General features: G+C 35.5%; 1 protein-coding gene and 1 non-coding gene across 2 annotated transcripts in view; both read right to left on the minus strand.

The window, feature by feature from the left end:
• Positions 1–391: 391 nt before the first annotated feature.
• LOC142354772 (uncharacterized) overlaps positions 392–20501 on the minus strand; it is a 90590-nt gene continuing 70480 nt past the window's right edge. The window contains exons 3-7 of the mRNA XM_075407155.1: positions 18726–19011; positions 6142–6240; positions 5686–5870; positions 1109–2352; positions 392–845 (exon numbers count right to left, since the gene is read on the minus strand). Of these exons, the coding sequence (XP_075263270.1) occupies positions 783–845; positions 1109–2352; positions 5686–5870; positions 6142–6240; positions 18726–19011 (1877 nt within the window). The 3' untranslated portion in view covers positions 392–782. The remainder of the gene's footprint in view (positions 846–1108; positions 2353–5685; positions 5871–6141; positions 6241–18725; positions 19012–20501) is intronic.
• On the minus strand, positions 17970–18085 carry LOC142354783 (U5 spliceosomal RNA). The gene has a single exon (XR_012761117.1). It is a non-coding gene; the product is annotated as a U5 spliceosomal RNA (small nuclear RNA).

Raw genomic sequence — 20501 nt, forward strand, 5'->3', positions numbered from 1 at the left:
TGCTTATTTAGCAACTCATTAAAAACAGAATAATTTTTTATTAAAAAAGGACACCTGGGCTTTGCCGAAAACAATCCCAATTTGCGCCCAATGAGCGTACTTTTTCTAGTGCTCTCAATTTTGTTATCAAGCTATAAGATCGTGAAATAGACAAAAAAATACCTGACAGCTCAAAAGCTAGGAAAATTTGGCAATTTAGAGACCACTATTCAATTGCTTGAACATATCCCACATAGATACGGTAAGAAATTCTTCAACTCAGATTCGCATTGAAGCGTAAGAATAATTACCTAGCAATTACTAAGTATGATCTCAAAAATGGAGTCCAACAATTTTTAAGTTCAATTATAGTCTAATTCTGGTACATCTACTTGCCTCAGAGAAGAACGCGTTATTATAAATTAAATTGTTTAGGAGAGCTTATGATTGATTGCACGTATTCACATTAAAACGTTAGAATAAGTAATAGACACGAAAATAGATAAGCAACATTGAAGTAAACAAAAACAAAATTCACAATTCAATTAGATGTAGCGTTGGCTATTTTCAAGCACAGTTTTCATGTATCACAAAAAAAGATTGACAGTTTGAATCCGAGACGTGTTGATCTGCTTTAAATTCACCGGGAAAAGTACGGTTGGAATTTTAAAACCGTTAGTTTATACCCCTTTCGTGAATAGGCGATGCAAATTCATCAATGATTGCTTGTTCATGGCCTAATGGAAACAAAATTTTGAAAACATACCCAGGGTGGGGTTAAGCAAAAACGAATACGTCAGTCTTTAATAAGAGTGAAGTTGGCTCTTTTTATGAGGACTGCTTCGCGTCTGTCGATTTGCATCACCCTAAAACAACATAACATGATTGTAAATGTGATGCGAGGTTTGATGTCCGTTGTTAAAAAATTCTCTCAAGGCATAACAAATATAAACTTTACTTAACTTATGAGCCATATCAATACGTGATTGTTATTGTTCTTTTTATAATGGCAAAAGAAGCGTATGGCGCAAACAAGAAACCTTTTTGTATCTTCTCGAAAATATAGGAACAATAACATTCTTATTTACTTAAATAAGCAGGAAATCATTTTTTTTTTAAAATAAATTACCGTGCTTGCCAAACACACGTTTCCAGATTCCCAATTGTTCACATACACACCCAAGGGAGACCTCGGGAACCTTGTCCTCTTGGGAGAACTCACAACGGGTCTCAAAAGCTGTGTAAGAGCTGTCAACTCGCGATGTCCAATAGCTCCAGGTGATCTTTTCGCCAGGAACTGCGCAGAAGATACTTTGGGTGACTTCCCATTTCCTCCACTAAAGGAGGGAATGTTCACATCAGGATTCCCTAGATTGCAATTCACCACAACCTGTCTCATGTTCTTTGGATCTTTCATTGGTCTCTTGAAAACTGTGGCCTGTTTTGGAACCTCTGCTGGAGATGTTATCACGGCCGAAACTAAATTAGCAACAGCCTCTTGTTTGGACTTCGATTTATTCCTCGACTTTGATCGAAAATTAGCATCGTCCAAGCACAAAACCTCCGAATCAGAATCCGAATGACATAAATCCACAATACTTTCCTCCTTTCCCGTGCTAACTTTCCTCCTTTTGACAGTCCTCCATTCTTTGCGAGATTTTTGATGCGAATTATTTGTTGTCCTGAGAGTGGACGCTTTCAAGCCAGCAAACCCTGACGGTTTTCTACCTCGTGAAGCTCCAGGCTCCACATTTTCCTTACTCGCCTTTTCTTCACTCATAGCTCTGCTCGTATCTGGACTCTCGGCTAAGTTTTCATTAATTTTATTTTGTGAGCTTTCGGCTGCCTGGTCAACAGCATTCTTTGATTGTTCCCTGGCAATTTTTGATCGTGGAGCCTCCGGGATATCATTTGAAGAAGCCTTATGTTCGGGTTTCACCTGCCGTTTCTCAGCAGCCTTTTGTAATCTCGCACGACGGCGTTCAGATTTCGAATATCCCGCCCTCTTTTTACCACTCTGTTTTTCTTCACTTGCTTTCTTCGGCGAACTCTCCTTCGACACATCTGCAGTCTCGTTTTCTGGTGCATTATCAGAGTCAGAAATGTCATCATATGAAACGTCCATCTGTACTTGTCCATTTGCAGCCTCAAAATCATCGTCTTGGTCTTCTTCATCTGAGGAAAGATCAACTTCGCCAATCAACTCTTTAGTGCCCCTTTTCGCATAATCAATTGGGTCAATTTCTTCATTAATAACCGTCCGCTTTTGTTTCTTCTGCTTGCCAACTTTAACTGCTGATGAATCACTTGTAGCATTTTCAGTCACTGCTGATGCTGACTGTCGACCCTTGGACCGGCCATTTCCACCCTTACCTGAAAGCACAAAAAGAGTAGAACTTGCGTGCCATATAATGCAGATACAAAGTTACAGAAATGTAAGTTGGATAAGTTATCGACTCCGCTCAAAAAATTATGCAAACACAAAGCGATAAATTAAATAAGGTTTGTTGAAATTCACTCCGGGGAAATCCTTTTTATTTGGGGCTTTTACTGCATATACGAGTTCCTTTGACCTTGAACTAAGTCAAATTAAACGAACACAATTGCAAATTTTAATGAAATGTTGCAAAAACTTGTTTTTATTAAAATCTTCATTGTCTTCAGAGGCTATCCAATAACCCAATTTTAAGCCTTAAAAATTCAATGGCTCATAAAGATCGACAAATCAGGAACATGTCAATATTTTTCAGACAATTTGAAAATTCAAATTTTATCGAAAAATTGCAAAGATAGCCGGCAGATTACCAGAACATCTGCGAAAGAATAAACTTGCTTGTCGTATAAAAGAGATAGAAAAAATACAGATCTAAATTGAAAAACAAATCGACGCCGCTCAAAAAGCTAGGTGAAAACATTCAGCGATAAAATTAATAAAGCTTGTTGAAATTCATTCCACAGAAACCATTTCTTAGGGACCTTTACTGCACATTTGAGCTCTTTTGACTTTAAACTAATTAAATTGAACCTCAGTTTTAAAGTGCAAATTCAGTTTATTGAGTGAGGTAAGTTACGTATGATCAAAATCTAAAAACGCAGATGCCTTGAAAGCTTTTTCTAGAGAAAGTGAGAAATGACGTCACGCACGCAAACGCTGTTAAGGAGAGAAAGAAGTCATTCAGAAAATTTGATTTTGAAAATTATTTCAGAAAATTGATGAAAAAATGTAAAACGAAAAAGAGCGCCAGACGACGAAAAAAAAACCAAGAGCACCGCAATATAGATCCACTCAGCTTACAGCTTCGCAGCTATAAAAATTAGCGATATTGGAACCCATTCAAATGCCCTCAGGAAATAAGCAGCATCATATATCCACACCCTAGGCGAGGTTACCTGGCCATTGACGAAAAAAAAAAACTGAAAAATAATTTTTTTTTGAAAACTTAAAAATGCTAAAATTCGTGATAATAAAATGTTGAAAACAATCCCATTGCCACAAAAAACTATGCAGTAACCTATTATCAAACCCCATAGTAGCTTTCATGGCCTGAATTGGCCTGGCGTGAATTGGGGGGAGGGGGGTGATGTGGGAGGGTCAAATTCTAAAAACCGCTCTTCATACCATAAGTATAAGTCTCCAAAACAGTTTGTGAATCGCATTGTTGGAGACTAGTGAGCTGAAAGGCAAAGGCTCTAAGAAAGCTTAATGCCTACTGGGCGCTACCTGTTTATCCCGTTTTTGAGGACAAAAAGTCAAATGGGTCAGATGAAAAATTGGTCGAGCGAAAAATCGCATAAAAGGACAAACAGGACTAACCATTGCTACAAACGTCGTTTGAAAGCAATTAAAAACCCAGAAAAATGACGAAAAACGTGAAAAAAAACTAAAAACTTCGTTTGAGAGCAATTAATAAACTGGAGGGGAACGGGGCAATCTGGAGTCAAACTGGAAGAATCGCCCAGCAAAAAGTGATTTTGTGTCTCTTTAGAGAATCGCATAATACTGCTCACCATGTGAATGCCCTGGAGCTTTACCTGCTTGTTCCGTTTCTCAACACCGAAATTCGCAAAAATTTGGTGGTCAGACCAAACAGTGACCAGACAAAACGAAAAATGCTAATACAATTAATGCAAATTTCATAGGAGAACAATTAATTAAAATACCTCAAGGACTGCTAAGGATATAATTCACCAAAGAATAAGCAGCAGCAGAAATCTACAGTTTGGTACAGTCAGTAGTGTTACTAAATTTCACAGAATGCCGATGTCATTATAACAGAAACATTTTTAACAGTTGCTTATATAACAGACCGATAAAAATGGCAACATTTTTGATGTTAAAAATCAAAAAAATTGCATAAAGGCATAAAAAAATCAGCAATAAAATTCAAATGCTAAATTAGTACAAACAATATTACAATAAAACAAAAATAATTTTTGACGCTTAATTAAATTTAGGGTATTCTAGACTTTTGAGGCAATATATAAATTTATTATTCATCGAACAGTTTTTGAAAATGCTGCAAATATCAAAACTAACTATCAAACAAAGATGTGTTTCCAAAGAAGAGAACATGCATTGTCCAACGGTAGAAAATTACTGAATAATTAAAAGAAACTTTTTCTAAGGAAACCGTCAAAAATTTACCCAAAAAAACCACTTTACAAGTTTCGTCTATCAGAAGTCCAACTCAACGCTCTGATAAAAAAAACATTTGCATGTAAAGTTCGAGAAAGGGATCTGAACGAGATACAAAATACATGAAACAACCAAAAACGCAGAAATTATTACAAACTAAACAGAACTTGAGATCATTTGCAGACCCAGTCAACTTTAACAAGAATTTCCAAACTACCATAAACGTCGAATTGATCAAAAATTTTAATAATATCTTAAGTCTAACAAACAATTTAAATACTTGCTCCAGTTAACTACAGGGATGTAGAAATTGACAATTGTAGCGAAAATCTTCTAAAGGTAAAGACATAGAAAGAAAACTGAGCGACGTGGAAAAAAAAACGTAGACAAATTTGTGAAATAGTTCACCAATTAATCCAATTTTGACAGGAAATTAAAATTATAGACCAGTAAACGGTTTAAAAAGGGGGTCTAAAATTACTTAAAGTTAAATCATGAAACGCCAACTTTTTACCAAGAATAAATCTTGAAATTCCAAACTGTAGCCTAGTTGAACCATTATAAGGGAGAATTACGTTAAAACTGAACAAAACGCCTCTGAAATGCCACAAGTGAAAGAACATTTTTCTCTCCCTTAGCAAACATTTTTCATTTTTCACACTTCACTTTCTCGCTCTCAAAAACTAACATGACAAAAAAACACTCAGAATCTAAGCCGCCCTTCAAACCATGCATATGTATGCATACGTATAATTCCTACAATCTTCGTTAGAGAGCAATTAAAACAAGTGCCAAAAACGCGGATTAGACATCGACGTCATTATGACAAAACTTTTGACAAAGATCTTATGACCTTTTCTAAAAGTGCGACAAACAATATTCTCATTACGCGTTTTGTGCAAAGCATAAACTTTAGACAGCAAGCTGTTAATGATCAAACCTTTATTAACATACTCTGGTAGCGAGTTTTGAGCATGTGAACGAGCTTACGACTCAAAGTCGGCCTTGAGTTTATCATTAACGAGATGATGTCCGATCACAGCCGTGCTTGAGCCTAATTGGGCATATACCTTTATTCTTAACGTCCAGTTGCGGGTCATGTCCGAATGGGATCTGTACAGAGTGAAGCATTTGTTTGAGTGAATAGAACTGCCATGGGAACATTCTACCCACTGTAGTTCCACTGCCCACTCTCACTTGTACCCTGTGACATGCCTCGTAAGCATCATTGTCTCCACAGTCAGGGCAAACAAACCTTGGAAGAAATAATTTGCAAGACTATGGCAAAACTCCATGAATAAACTTACCCAGTAAGATGCTTACTGTAATTTTACGCAGATTTTTTTTTAATTTTTTGTTTTCTGTGAGTACTCTCAATTGAGGACGATGAATTCACGCATTTCTTTCAAGTACTTGCAACATAAAACTAATCCCTGCGAAAGAAAGGCTGTTGGCTCCGCTTTGTTCCTATCATGGAATAGTTAGAGGGCTAGTTAGTTTTGACTAGAAAGTATGACTTTACTTACCTGTTGTGTGAGAATGCCTTTGCTACACACATGACATGCATGGCTCTACTCCCACAGATTGTGCACTTGATTAGTCGCCAGTCCTCGTTGTCTATACATCTAAACATACAACACGATATCATCACATTCAGCATTTTTCGATAAGGTGTCGTTTTCAATCTAAAATAATTTGAGAATCTTTTCTACATTTCCAGCATCAATAATTCGGAAACAGTAGAGCTCTTGTTAGAAAATTAAAACAAAAGGTGGAATAGGATACAGCCGGCAGATTGGCGGAATAGCTGCGAAAGAATATAATTGCGTGCCGTATAATAGAGATAAAAACAGATACAGATAAAGTTGAAAAAATTATCGACGCCGCTCAAAAAGCTATCTAAAAACATTCAGCGATAAATTAGCAAAGCTTGTTAAAATTCATTGCGCAGAACATTTATTACACATATGAGTTCCTTTGACCTTAAACTAATTAAAATTAAACTTCAGTTTTAAAGTTCAAAAATTATTTTATTGAGTAAGGTCAGTCACGTATGATCAAAATCACGCAAATGAGCTAAAAACGTTGGCTAAAAAGATTGAGAAATGAAGCCACGCGCGCAACTGCCGTTGGTGAGAGGAAGAAGTCAATCATAAAATTTCATTTTTCTTCAGCTTTGCTTTGTGAACATATGTAAAACGAAAAAGAGCAAGACATGGCCAAAAATCGTTACAAAACTTATCAATTTCAGAAAGTACTCTAAATCGAAACACTATTTTTTAACAAAAACAGTAATCAATTGGTAATTAAATAAACTTTGGACATTAGTTGTCGCTTTAAGTCACAATTAACGCATTGCCACAAAACAGTGGCCAAAAATCGAAAATAATAATGGAACAGACTAGAGACAGAAGAATTCAAAGGAAAAAGACAAAAATTATTAGTACAAATCAAAGACTTCCAATAAATAAATCAAAGGCAAGGCGAATAAAAATATAGGTACATACATTGTGAAAAAGATTTTTTATAAAAAATTAAATCGCAATTTCTGGAAAAGGAAAATGAAAAAAAATGAGGTAAAAATACGTTGATTTTGTTATTAAGCAAAGGATGTTTAACAAATTACAGAGCCATCTTCTTTTCCTGTCTCAGGAAGACGTGAAAACAGCGCAATTTCAAAACAGCATGAAAACAATATGAAACAATACGAAAAAAGGAAGAAATTGAACAGAACATGAAACGATGAAAGTACGAAACATAACCGACTAAACGTCGGAAGAATTGCTAAGGAAAAACTAGTGATAACTCTAATCAATTGCAGCCTGCTTCAGCCGGGGAGCCTAGATAGGACAAAGAAATTCAATAGTGTGCTTCAAATAACCACATTAGAGGCTAATATATACCACTATGAAGATATAAAGTGAAAAATGGCAGCAGATTCGGCGCACTTTTCATTTTAACTTTAGCATTAAATTTCCACCAAATGAGTTCAGCTGCTTGAATTGTGATTGAGAGAGAATTTTGGATCACACGAAACGCAAAAAGTGACGGGCGTAAAAGTCACTCCAAAACCAAAACGGTCAAGCGAAAAAAGCATAGCTCACAAGTTGCCAAAAAAACAGACCCGACAACTTCGTAGATCTGCAGTCTCAAAAATTAATAGCAGAACCAAAATAAACTTCATATATTTGCCGAGAATTTATATATTTTCCGATATATTTCTTAATATCTCTTCTCTATATTATTTGGCGAGAAGTTATAGTTTGATTTCCAAGAATCTGTACAACTTATAGCTGCTGGTATAAGCAGCTCCCAAATAATCTTCAATTAAACTGACACACACTCAGTTGACCTTATCTCTTTGAATTGAAATAGAGAGAAGACATTTTGATGGTGAGGAAAGTCATCGTGATCAAAAAGAAAACCAACGAAAGAAGAATAAAACTCGCTCCATTAAGAGTGAAAAATGCCGCCAAGTACACATTTATAACGAAATTTTATGAATGAATGAATTAACAAATTGGAAATTTGAATTGATAGTGACGTCGTATGGTCAGGACAAAAACCTTGATGACAAAAAACAAAGCCGCAAGAATTCCGGAAGCGACTCCAAGCGTCGGAACCTCAAAAACAAAACCTACACTTTAGCTGACACATTATCTTTTGTGTTAAGACTTTTATTATTATTTACCTCACCAGGTTTGATTAATGACCTCATTGAAACAAGCTAATAAAGAACAACTACGACATCATTCAGAAACCTTACAAAGCCGCACAGGTTTAAAACAAAATACGAAATTTTGACAGAAAAAACTTTGATTTGGCAAAACATGATGTTCAGAAAAATATTGAAAACAGTAAAAACTGTCCAGAAACCTTTGGATACACAAATACTAGTACGCTCAAAAAACGGAACGGGCCACGAACTCATGACAACGATCTGAAAAACACAGAGCTCGAAAAAAAGATACAATTCTCTTTTGTTGGAGATCCAAACTACTCAAAATTAAAACCATCACAGAAAACGCTAAGGAAATTCAATTTCAAACGTTAAAACTTTGCTTGAAAACTCAATTGCAAGGGCATACAAAAAATTTTGGCTTGCATAAACGTAATTGTGCATCCCGTTACACTCACAGTCCAAAAATTTTTATCAATGCTACCAATTAAAAACATAACCGACTAAACGTCGGAAGAATTGCTCTCGAACAATAGTGGCAGCTATTATCAGTTGCAGCCTGTTTCAATCGGAGGGGGGAAGGGGAGCCTAAATGGAACTAAGACGTTCAATAGTGGCATTCAAATAACCACATTATAGGTTAACACATAACACTATTAATATTTAAAGTGAAAAATGGCAGCAGAATCGGCGCATTTTTCAGTTGACATATAGCATCAAATTTCCGGCAAATGAGTTCAGCTGCTTGAATTGTGATTGAGAGAGAGTTTCAGATCACACGAAACGCAAAAATTCAAGGGCGTAAAAGTCACTCGAAAAGTCAAAACTGTCAAGCAAAAATTTTGCATGAAAAAAGACACGTTTACAATAATTGCTTCTCTACGAGAGCATTTTAAAACGAGGTATGAAAATTGATTAATATGAAAACAATGTAAACAGCTCAATTGCAAAACAGTATGAAAACAATGCGAAAAAGGATGTTCAAAATATGGAACTTTTCACTGAACTTCAAAAACTTATTGCCAAAAACAATTCAATTAGCAACAAAACGAAACCAAAAACAGCGAAGGTTCATCGAAAGAATTTTTATGGTAATTAAACTTAAAATACAAACAAAAAACTTAGAATACTTGGACAAAAACCGTCGAAATCGGATTAGTACGTGTAAAATTTTATTAAAGCGAAAAACCTCACTTCAATAAGAGGCATCCAATTCAGAAACAATCAAAAAATTGCCTATCCAAAAATCCAAAAATTAAGAAATTAATGAGAAAAAGCCAACAATTGACAATATAAATAAGGAATATGAGCCATCATCAAACTTGAAACGCATTATTAGGCTCTCAAAAGCATTGTGTTATCGGTTTCATATGCTTGCATATTCATGCGACATCGAACACTTCTACAAAAAAACAAGTTACCATAAAAAATCTTGGACCCAATCGACAAAAAGGCGGCTTAAAACTGTTGTCTATATGCGCCAATCTCTCAAAACTTTTCAAAGGCAACCGTTCATTCATTCAATGCAGCGCCTTAACAAAAACCTCTCGCCAAGAAAAAGTTAGCTCACGCGGCAATTTTAATCATTCTCACTATAAGGACAAAACTTATGAGCTTAATGAACGGTCTTAATATGTTTATCCCGTTTTTTTTGCTCTTTTGACTTTGACCGTATTCACTACAATACGTAATTCATGTAAAACGAAAAACATAACCGACTAACGTCGGGCGAATAGCTCTCAAATGACCGGCGAGCGGTTGGCTTTGTCAGTAGCTAGCCACGGTTAACTGGAAGGGGGTGAGGTGAGGGTAATAGATGATGACATCACGCCACAACAGCAGTTGAAGTTCGGCATCAACAAAAGAGTTAAGGGAGAAAGCGAGAGAGAGAGAGAGAGTTAGAGTAAGCGAGAGAAAAAACGTTAACGAAAAAGAGAAGGAATGAAGCCCCAACAAACAGGTAGATAAAGAGAGAGAGAAAGAGAGAGAGAGAGAGAGAGAGAGAGAGAGAGGACTAGGAACATGCAGGATGAGATTTTACACTTCAACTTCTAGTTATCTAGGGTTGTTAGTAAAACTCACAGGTTCACAGGCTCATAAAAATCCATAAACTTGGAAAGTAATAATTTTTCGAAAATTTAAAAATTTGAATTTTATCAAAAAATTGCCAAAACTTGAGCATTAAAATATTGATAACCATTTCTTTAACACTAGAAACTATGCAACAGTTAATTATCAAACCTCGAAGAAAGTCCCGGGGCCCCTGGTGCCGGAAAAATCCAAAAAAAAAAATAAAATATTCAAAATCATGAATTTTTTTTAAGAAATTGCTTAAATTTTTGATATTGAAAACTTGAAAAACATTCCATTACAACTAGAAACTGTGCACTAACCTATAATCAAACACTAGATGTTCCGTGGATCTTGAGACTATAGAAACCTAAAAAATGACAATTTCAAAAATACTGCAAGATTTATCAAAAAATTGCTAACACTTGCGATAATAAAAAGTTAAAAACTATTCCATGATCAAAAAAATTTTTCAGTAACTTATTATAAAACCCTTAAGGAGGTCCTCTGGCCCATGGGTCTGGAAACACTTGAATGATGACAATAAATGTCAAATTTTTTTAAAAAAAATAGCAAGTTTTGTCAAAAAATGCAAAAAATCGTGTTGGTAAAATGTTGAAAACCATTCCAATGCCACTAGAAACTATGTAGTACCATATTATCAAACCCTAAAGGAGTTTCCTTGACACCTAGGGCTGAAAAATCTCAAAAAATCAAAATTTTCAAAAAGGTTGAAAAAATTGTGAAAAAGTATAAATTAGCGTGTTTTTGTTTGGATTATCAAAACATAGAGCTCTTAAAATGGCCAAAAATATTACTTATGTCTTGCAAAAGACCTTAATCAACTTTAAACAGCTTTAAGTCAGACTGGTATAAAAAAAAATTTGAAAAATGGCGAAAAAACACGAAAAATTGCAACATTTTGGGCTCAAAAACTCTTACAAATGACCTATCACCTTTAACAACGCCCTTCCCGATAGCTTCATAACACTAGGCACGTGTTTATCCTGTCACTAATTTGGCGCTACCTGTTTATTCTGTTTTTAAGGACAAAAAGTCAAATGTGTCTACCGAAAAATCGGTACGTATGTGCAATTGACGAACATCAACATATTTTTGTTAATCATACAAGTGCCAATGATCATATACAATTCATAACAAAACTCAATTCATATATATTAAGACATCATTTGCAACAACCGCATAACTACATGTTAACTCAAGTTAAAATTTGAGAAAATAAGGCTACCAACACAAAAAGCAAAAAAAATACTAACCATTTAGAACGAAAACCAAATGACCGAAACCGCTTTTAATGTTAATGCCAATCGAGCTGCAACCTCAAATGTAAAAGGAATCACTTTAAAGATTTATCGAAATCTTGTTTGCATCCTTTGCGATCAAAGAAGATGATCAAAGATACGGACTATGACGAATAAGCACAGCAATCCACCGCACAGAAAATTTGTAGAAGTTGTTTTGTCTCAAAAACAATTCAACATTTGTTTTTCTCGTTCACTTTTTGCTGATTTTTACTCCGTTATTTAGTGTTTTCTATCCCATTCCAGAAGCCAACAATTGGATTCTAGATTGTTACACAAAATGAATTGACAACAGGCATTATGTTGATAAACTTCGAACAAATTTTTCCCATCTCTTTTCATTTCGACTCTTGATTCATCAATTCTTCGGACAAATGATACTCCTTAAAAACTAGAAACGAAAAATTATACTCTATAAAACTAAGAAATTTTTGTTCGTAATCTTTTTAAAAACTTAATTTTCATTTTTGTTGGCAATGTCGAATTCCATTTTCAATCACATGTTTGCAGTAATAAAAAGTTGAACCTTTATAATCAAACAGCTTTCCATTAATTTCAAAGTTAATTCTAAAAATAAAAAATAATTTAGAAATTTTTCAACGTAATTTATTCCTTGTTTAATAATCCTTTATTCCACAGAAATCTTAGCTAGCTCAAAAACAAACATTTCTGGTAAAGGACAGATTTATGGTAATCTTCCAAGCCAAAAAATCACAATCGTGAGACAGCTTGCTTTTGGGTTTACTTACAATTCGATAAACTGCAGATTGCAATGTAGATCGGATATTCTTAAAATCAAAAATAGCGCTATAGAAAACAATAGCGCTATAGAAAACCGAACTCGCCCTCAAACTACCGTTTCCCAAAAGATTTTTTTTTCAAATTTATTTCCAACTTGAAAGTGCTCCCTTTTCCAACTCCTTTAAATACATTTTTATGTGAATAGGAACTAGACTAGACTCTAGGAACTAAAAACGTTGTTGCTCTTTTTCCTATGCCAAATTTTGAAAAAAAGGAACAATAATCGATGCATTAATACCATTAAACATTAACTTCCGCTAATAGTTGTCTTCGACCTCCAGCTAAATAACTTGTAGATTTTGGATTAAGGTTCACATTTGGGCTATTCACTCCTTCGGAGCAGGTTTGGCAGAAGAAAAAATAAACTGTCCCCCACACAGAAAATTTAAGTACGCCAAAAAATTATGTTCTATTGCTTTTATACACTACCGCCCTCGAACTTCTTAAAAAAGTTAATTGAAATCACTCATCAGTAGTTTAAGTTTGAACAAATTCATCGTGTTCACATGTCCAGGAGTCAGAGAAGAATTGCTGTTCATTTAAATTTCTTCGTTGATAAATCTGTGAAGAGGTCACTCAGTTTTCACACTTTTCAGTCCCCGAAACCAAAGAACTTCCAATCGGAAATACCGGTTAAAGTAACTAAGTAGTACTAATGAAGCATTAAAGTAAAAAGTTTTTCTCAAAACCCTATAGTGTAATTTGACTTGTAATAAAAAAGTAGCAAAGTAAGATGTTCTTCTCAAAACGCGATAATTAACGTTGACTCAAAAGCCATTTCTTTCCTTTGCCAAAATCGTGCTTGCTTAGATTCAGTTTCTCGAGAATTTTCTGTACTGCGTTTTTCAAGCTTCCGGCCGCCCGAATTAATTCAACGAGAAATAGATTAACGTTTTTCTGTCCGTAAAATTGTGTTACCTGAAAAATCTTTGCACTGAGCTTGATCCAAATTTTTGAATCCAAAATATGAACCTGACACTCTTTGCCTCACTCAGAGGTTGCGGTATTTTCCGACTTCCTCCTCTCCACTTAACAAAATTTTGTTTTAGAAACTCAACCCCAAATAAACAATTTTTAATATCAATTAATTTTGCTGCAAGAATTATCACTCTTATGTTTGACCAACCAATTCAACGTTGGTTTACTTTTCGTTGGAGATCGCAGAGAGGTTTTCGTTTTCTTCCTTTTGCCCAAGAGGGTTTCCAAATTGAAATTTTTCAAAGTCAAAATTCTTGAGACTTTGAGAAAAATGATGACATTTGTTTTACTGAAAATTTCAAAAACTTGTTGAAGTACTTTCGCTATCACATAAAATTTTCTCCATCAATTCGATTTTTTCTTCATAAGCCTTCAAAGTAAGCCTGCAACGTAAATCTGAGATTGATTTTTGTCGCGGTCGCTACTCATTCATCTGCACATAAAACATGACTTTTGTACAAGACTTACTTTTGAATTGTATTCCACGACAGAAAACTTTTTTGGAGAACAAATTATTCAAATCACTTTTGGATCCGCAAATTATCAAGAAGGGGCTCTACGGCAACAATAAGAAGCAGCGCTGACAGCGGGCGTCCAGGACGCCCCTCCCAGGCTTTATACCTTCAGGTAAGTGCTCGTTCAAACTAAAATTTGGCTTCCGTTTTTGGAGGACAGACGTTCAAGTGGAAGTTCATCTTTCCTAAGATGTGAAATAATTGAAACCTGTAAACACGTTCGAATACTTTTGATAAGTCAACCCTCGCCGAACATTGTTTACCCATAAAAAGAATCGACACGGCGTTGTCAATCGTTGATGGCTACAAAGCTTGTTTACAATTAGATAGACTGCAGATTGCAATGGTGATCGGATACTCTTAAATTCGAAGTTAACAATTGAGAAAATCAAAATTGCCCCCAAACAACCACTTCCCGAAAAATTTCACTTCCAATTTTTTAAAGCGCTTCCTTTTCCAAGTCTTTTAAATAGAAATTTTGTATGAAAAAACTAGACTAGACTCTAGGACCGAAAACTGGCTTGCCCCTTTTTCCTTTCCTTTTTTGAAAAAAAATTTGAAAAATTCTCTCGGTTAAAATCAATAGAAATTTAGCTTCCGATAACAGTTGGCTCAAACCTCCAGCTCACAAACTTCCCAAATTTGGATTAATGTCCACATTTGGATTAATGTCCCCATTGCATCAGAGCAGCTTTGCAACTAAAAACAATTCTCAAATTGTCGCCTACACGGATAACTTAAGTATTCAATTATTTTCATTACTAATGCAACATGTCACTTAACACAGTATAGCTACAAATGCATAATGAGAAACTTCAAAAAACGATTTTTTTCTTTTTTTCATTCAACAGTCACAGAGTCTGTAAAGATTAAAGTCTTTTTAAGGAGTCTGTAAGTTTTTCATTTAAATCGCTACATGATCTAAATAATATTAGGGTTGTTGCTTTCATTTTTCTACAATGATGCTGTAAAATTTAATTTTCAATGCCAAGCACGTCGCATTCTTCGAACAAATGTTTGACATTTTCGAAGTTCTCAATGCAGAAAACACAAAGAGGACGCTGGCTCAGACCGGTATTCCACAAAAAGTTCATCAGGAATGCAGTTTAAGAAATCTGTAGAAAAGGTTTTTTATTCAAAATCCGTCCTTAATTGCTTCCACATCCAATGTGTGGTTCGTTGGATATATTGTTTAGTGACTTTAACATTAGCGCAACTTTTCGAAATTCCGCTGTCGAACAGGCTTGTGTCATTAAATGTTACCAAGACATGCTTCGTAAATTGACCGATATGATGTTTTTCTGGTCACATGTATTAGCCAGCCTTTCGTGTTTTCGATCACCAATTTTTCGCATTCAATCTTAACAACTTTAGTAAGCCTGTTTTAATGTCCTTGTTCAACCGATTTTTGAAAAAAAAAACTCGTATCTTTGCCAAAAAAATTAGTTTTTGCTGTCAACCAGGCGTTTTTCAAGTCCACTATTTTCTATGCCACAATTGCTGCTTTCAGGTTAGGATACCCTCAATCCGCCCTCCCTTGCTTGCTTCACGTTCTAGAAATTGGGTTGCAATCTCAACTTTGTGCCCGTCGCCCCAAAATACGTTTTGTCGAGTTACTGAAAGCCTTCAGTACCTTTTAAGACAATTCAGAATGGCAGGCTATATGCAGTAGTTTTGGAAAAACAATTGCATTTCAATTGCTTTGGCTCGCAGACTCATGCACTTATTGAAAAAGGTTGCACCTGCGGGAGCTGTTTTAAAATTTCATTCTCGTTAAGCTCAGTTAAGCTATACTGCCTCCGGACCACCCCGCCAAACTTCAAGCAGTTTCGATTGTGTTGTAGCTCCATGTTTTATTTCTCTCTGTTAATTTTAAACTGTGTTCCGCAACAGAATCGCTCGATAAAACTGAAAACTTCTTCAGTTTTGTCTGACAGGCTAAAACAGTTAGATCATCGGCAAAAGCAACGTTTGCACGAAAGAATTGTACTGGTTTTTGAGAAATTCTGCGCTGACAGCAATCATCCATCACGCTCCTAAGCTTTATACGTTCAGTAAAGTACCGGTTTAAACTCAAATTTGGCTTGCATTTTTGAGTACAGACGTTCAAGTGTTCGGAGCAGATTTTCAGGGAAACTCATCTTTCCTAAGATGTGAACTAAGCAAATCCTGTAAACACGGTCGAATTTTTTTGAAGTCAACGCGCACCAAACATTGTTTACCCATGAAGAGAGTCGACACGGCTTCCACAATCGTTGATGGCTACAAAGCTTGTTTACAAATAGATAAATTGCAATGGTGGTCGGATATTTTTAAATTCTAAGTTAACGCTTCGGTAATTCGAAATTGCCCTCAAACGACTGCTTCCCAAATAATTTTATTTCCAATTTTTTAAAGTTGTCCTTTTTCCTACTCTTTTAATTAGAATTCTTACATGTATATGAACTAGACTGGAATCTAAGACCTAAAACTGGCGTTCCTCTTTCTCCAATACCAACTTATGAAATTTTTGAACAACAATTTTCCCCGTTAAAATCAATAAAAATTTAGCTTCTGGTAACAATTGACTCAAATCTTCAGCTCAATAACATCCAAAATTTTGATTACTGTTCACCTTTTGGTTACCCACTCCATCGTAGCAGGTTCGGAAAAGGGACAAATCTCAATTTGTCTCCCTCACGGAAAACTTTAGTATGCAAATAGTTCAATTTATATAGAATTGATCTACAATTGACCGATTAAAAAAACGTTAATTAAAATCACTCATCAGTAAATTAGGTTTGAATAAAGTTTAATCAGCTTGACACGTTCAGGAGTCATTTAGAACAATTGTTGCGGATTCAACGTTCTTTTTTGTTGATAGCTCGGTAAAGAGGTCACTCAGTTTTTCAACGCCAAGCCTATATAAAAATGGTTGTAGTCCTCAAAATAAAATGGTTGTAGGGCAATCCTCAAACCTTCAACTCAATAACTTCCAAAACTTTGATTACTGTTCACGTTTTGTTGACCCACTCCATCGAAGCCGGTTCGGAAAAAGGGACAAATCTCAAGTTGTCTCCCACACGGAAAACTTTTGTATGCAAATAATTCAATTTCTATAGAATTGATCTACAATTGTCCAATTTATTTAAAATCACTCATCAAAAAATTAAGTTTGAATAAAGTTTCATCAGCTTCACACGTCCAGGAGTCATTTAGACAAATTGCTGCGGATTTAACTTTCTTTGTTGATAGCTCGGTAAAGAGGTCACTCAGTTTTTCAACGCCAAGCCTATATAAAAATGGTTGTAGTACGGGGCAATCCTCAAACCTTCAACTCAATAACTTCCAAAATTTTGTTTACCCACTCCATCGGAGCAGGTTCGGAAAAAGAGACAAATCTCAAGTTGTCCCCCCACACGGAAAACTTTAGTATGCAAATAATTCAATTTCTATAGAATTGATCTACAATTGTCCGATTAAGAAAAAACGTTATTTAAAATCACTCATCAGTAAATTAAATTTGAATACAGTTTGATCAGCTTCACACTTCCAGGAGTCATATAGAACAATTGCTGCGGATTCAACTTACTTTGTTGATAGCTCGGTAAAGAGGTCACTCATTTTTTCAACGCCCAGCCTGTATAGAAATGGTTGCAGTACGGGGCAATCGTCAAATAAGTGTTACAGGTTTTCGAAAGCGGAATCGCAAAAAGAGCATATAGGATTGCTTTTCAAACCCCGATTCCAAAGAACTTCTTTATCCGGAATGCAATTGTATAACAATTTGAAAAAGATATTTTTCTCAAAGCCCGATAATTTATTTTGACTCCAAAGCCATTTTGTAATTTTACCAAAATCCTGTTTTCTTATTTCCATTTTCTCGGAACTTTTCATAATACGCTTTTCCCAGCTTCCGTCGTTCGTACACGTTTCATCGACAAATAAAAATGGTTGTAGTACGGGGCAATCCTCAAATCTTCAACTCAATAACTTACAAAATTTTGTTTACCCACTCCACCGGAGCAGGTTCGGAAAAAGAGACAAATCTCAAGTTGTCCCCCCACACGGAAAACTTTAGTAAAAGGCGAAAGTTTTTCACGAAAAATGCGGGGAGACCAGAGGTATAATTTTGAAAAACTTCTCTCTTCTGCCTACATTGGTGTATTGGTTACAAAGCAGAGAAGAAGAAACTTTTTACCTCCTTGAGAAGGGTAACTTATATTTATAAGATACATATTTTTACTTTGAAAAATCGAAACTTCGGCCTTGATATTTTCCCGTTAACTCTTGTCCCTGATAAATTATGTAGTCTGAATAGAATATATTACACTAATAAAGACACAATAAATGTAGTCAAGTTGGTACAGTTATTGTCAGTTGATTAGAACTCATTCGATAGAGTAAACTCATAAATTCAAACTATGATAGAATAGAGCTATAGTGACTAGTTCCAGATGCAAAGAACGAGCTAAACAAAAGAGACCTTTTATATACCATGAGAACTAAAATTTGTTGACCGTACCGGCATACAAAGCACGCAACACTCTTCCAAGATAATTTTGAAAATTTGACTCATTTTGACATCTTTTGTTTCATTGGATAAAACAGTGCTGTGATCAAAATAACCCTAACTCAATGCCCCTCATCAATCAAACACTTCATTTTAAATGTAAAAGGTTGCATGGCTAAATAAAGAAATAAAATAAAGAAAGGTTAAATAAGATATTTCAACATCTCTTAATAAGTGAGTAAGGCTGACTTACAAGTCTGGATCCGGACAATTTTCGTAGCAACAGACCAATTCCACCACCATCCTGTCATGGTCTTCATAAGTTGGCTCCCGCGTTGGGATGTGGATTCCTGCGTACTTGGCCACCAGCTGTTTGAACTTCCTCACGTTTTGACAGAAAGGACACTTGAGGTAATACGTGCCCGCGTTGTACACGTACGGTCTGAGGCAAGATGTGTGGAGGACATTGTTGCAACATTCAGAGTGAAACAGGCGCTCACTTCCAAATGGTTCCACACAGATTGGACAAGAATCATCAGCTATAATTAAAAAGGAAGCTGGATTTTTTTTAACAATTCCTGCCTTTGAAAAAGGGGGTCTAGGCTCGAACAGAATTTTATGGAGCATGTTACTGGTCATGAGAGTAGAGGATTAGGATGCTTTCAACCTAGTAGAGAATCCGTCTGTCTGTGCTGCACTTAGCGACAAAATTAATTTTTATTAGCATATGATTCTTTTCGTCTACACCTCCCCCGGTCCCATATAGACGAAAGTTAAGCACCCCAAAAATAATGTTGGCTCCCTCCTGAAAATGCTTTTTTTAATAGATTGACAACCATATTCAAGAAAATCGTATCTCCAAAAAATGCAATAACAACAAACTTTCCTATTCACAATTAAACTAATATGCACGTATAAATTTCAAACCTCTGCTGTTTGGGGAACATTTCTCCGCATTTGCCGTTCACTAAATACAAAAAAGCCAATAAATTTCCATGGACTGAAACAGGAACAAAGGGCAGAAAACATTCTGCCAAACTCCAAAAGAAAACAAAAAGGAGAAAGACACTGCCTAAATTAAAATCACCGGAAAACGAAAAAAATGAACAATTGAGATAAAAAAAAGACGCTCAAAAAGTAGAAGAACTCTTATATCAGAAAAATAGCCTCAATTACGATTAAATGGAATCCAAAACTTCGCAATTAGCAACAATGTGACGGCTAGCATGATTCTGTGAATGGCGCACAATGTTAACACATTGGCATCTGACAGCATATCATTGTTAGTGTAGCTAAGATGCCAAAACAAATAACTTCGATTCCACTCATTTATATCGTTGATAGTTTTAAATTTACTTAAAACACTCACGTGCACATTTTAACATGCCGAAAGTCTGCAGTGCCAGAAGTTAAAATGCCAGAGGTCGCTACTTAGCCAGAAGTTGAATTTCGTCATTTTAAAACGCGCGCGTTTCGTGTTTTAAGCATGGTTAAGTGACTTTGCAGAAGTCACTTCGAAATTCTGACTTAATATCTCGAACCGCTTGGCGGTTCTCGATAAACACCAGAAGTTCTCAGTGACTTCAAGTAGAGTCACTTAACCATTACTTCATCATTTCATCTTGTCTTTACATTCACATGACTTTGACAAAATTTAAACGAGATCCTTTGGATTGACTCCCAATTCACAACTAACTACTTTCTTACAGTAAGTTTTTCACAGGCAATATATTATAGTCGAAAACAAAACCACCTGTTAGTGTAGAGTTCTCACGATTCAACATATCCGGCAGATTTCCAGCAATGAGCTGCTATAGCTTCGTAGACCAGCAGTCTCGAAAAGACTTAGAAAAAACGATAGCGAAGAAGAGAAAAGTTCCACGAGAAGTCAAATTCTTAGGAAATTGTTCAACCTATGTGTTGTTCCTATTAGCTGCGCAAAATAACTTTCATTTAGAGTTAGATATACTTACTTGAACTCTCTTACCTTTAACTAAAGCTAGCAAAAATCAGAGTGAAATCATTTTTG

The sequence above is a fragment of the Convolutriloba macropyga genome, chromosome 15, assembly GCF_964194025.1.
Source record: "Convolutriloba macropyga chromosome 15, txConMacr16.3, whole genome shotgun sequence".
Classification (NCBI taxonomy): Eukaryota; Metazoa; Xenacoelomorpha; order Acoela; family Convolutidae; genus Convolutriloba; species Convolutriloba macropyga.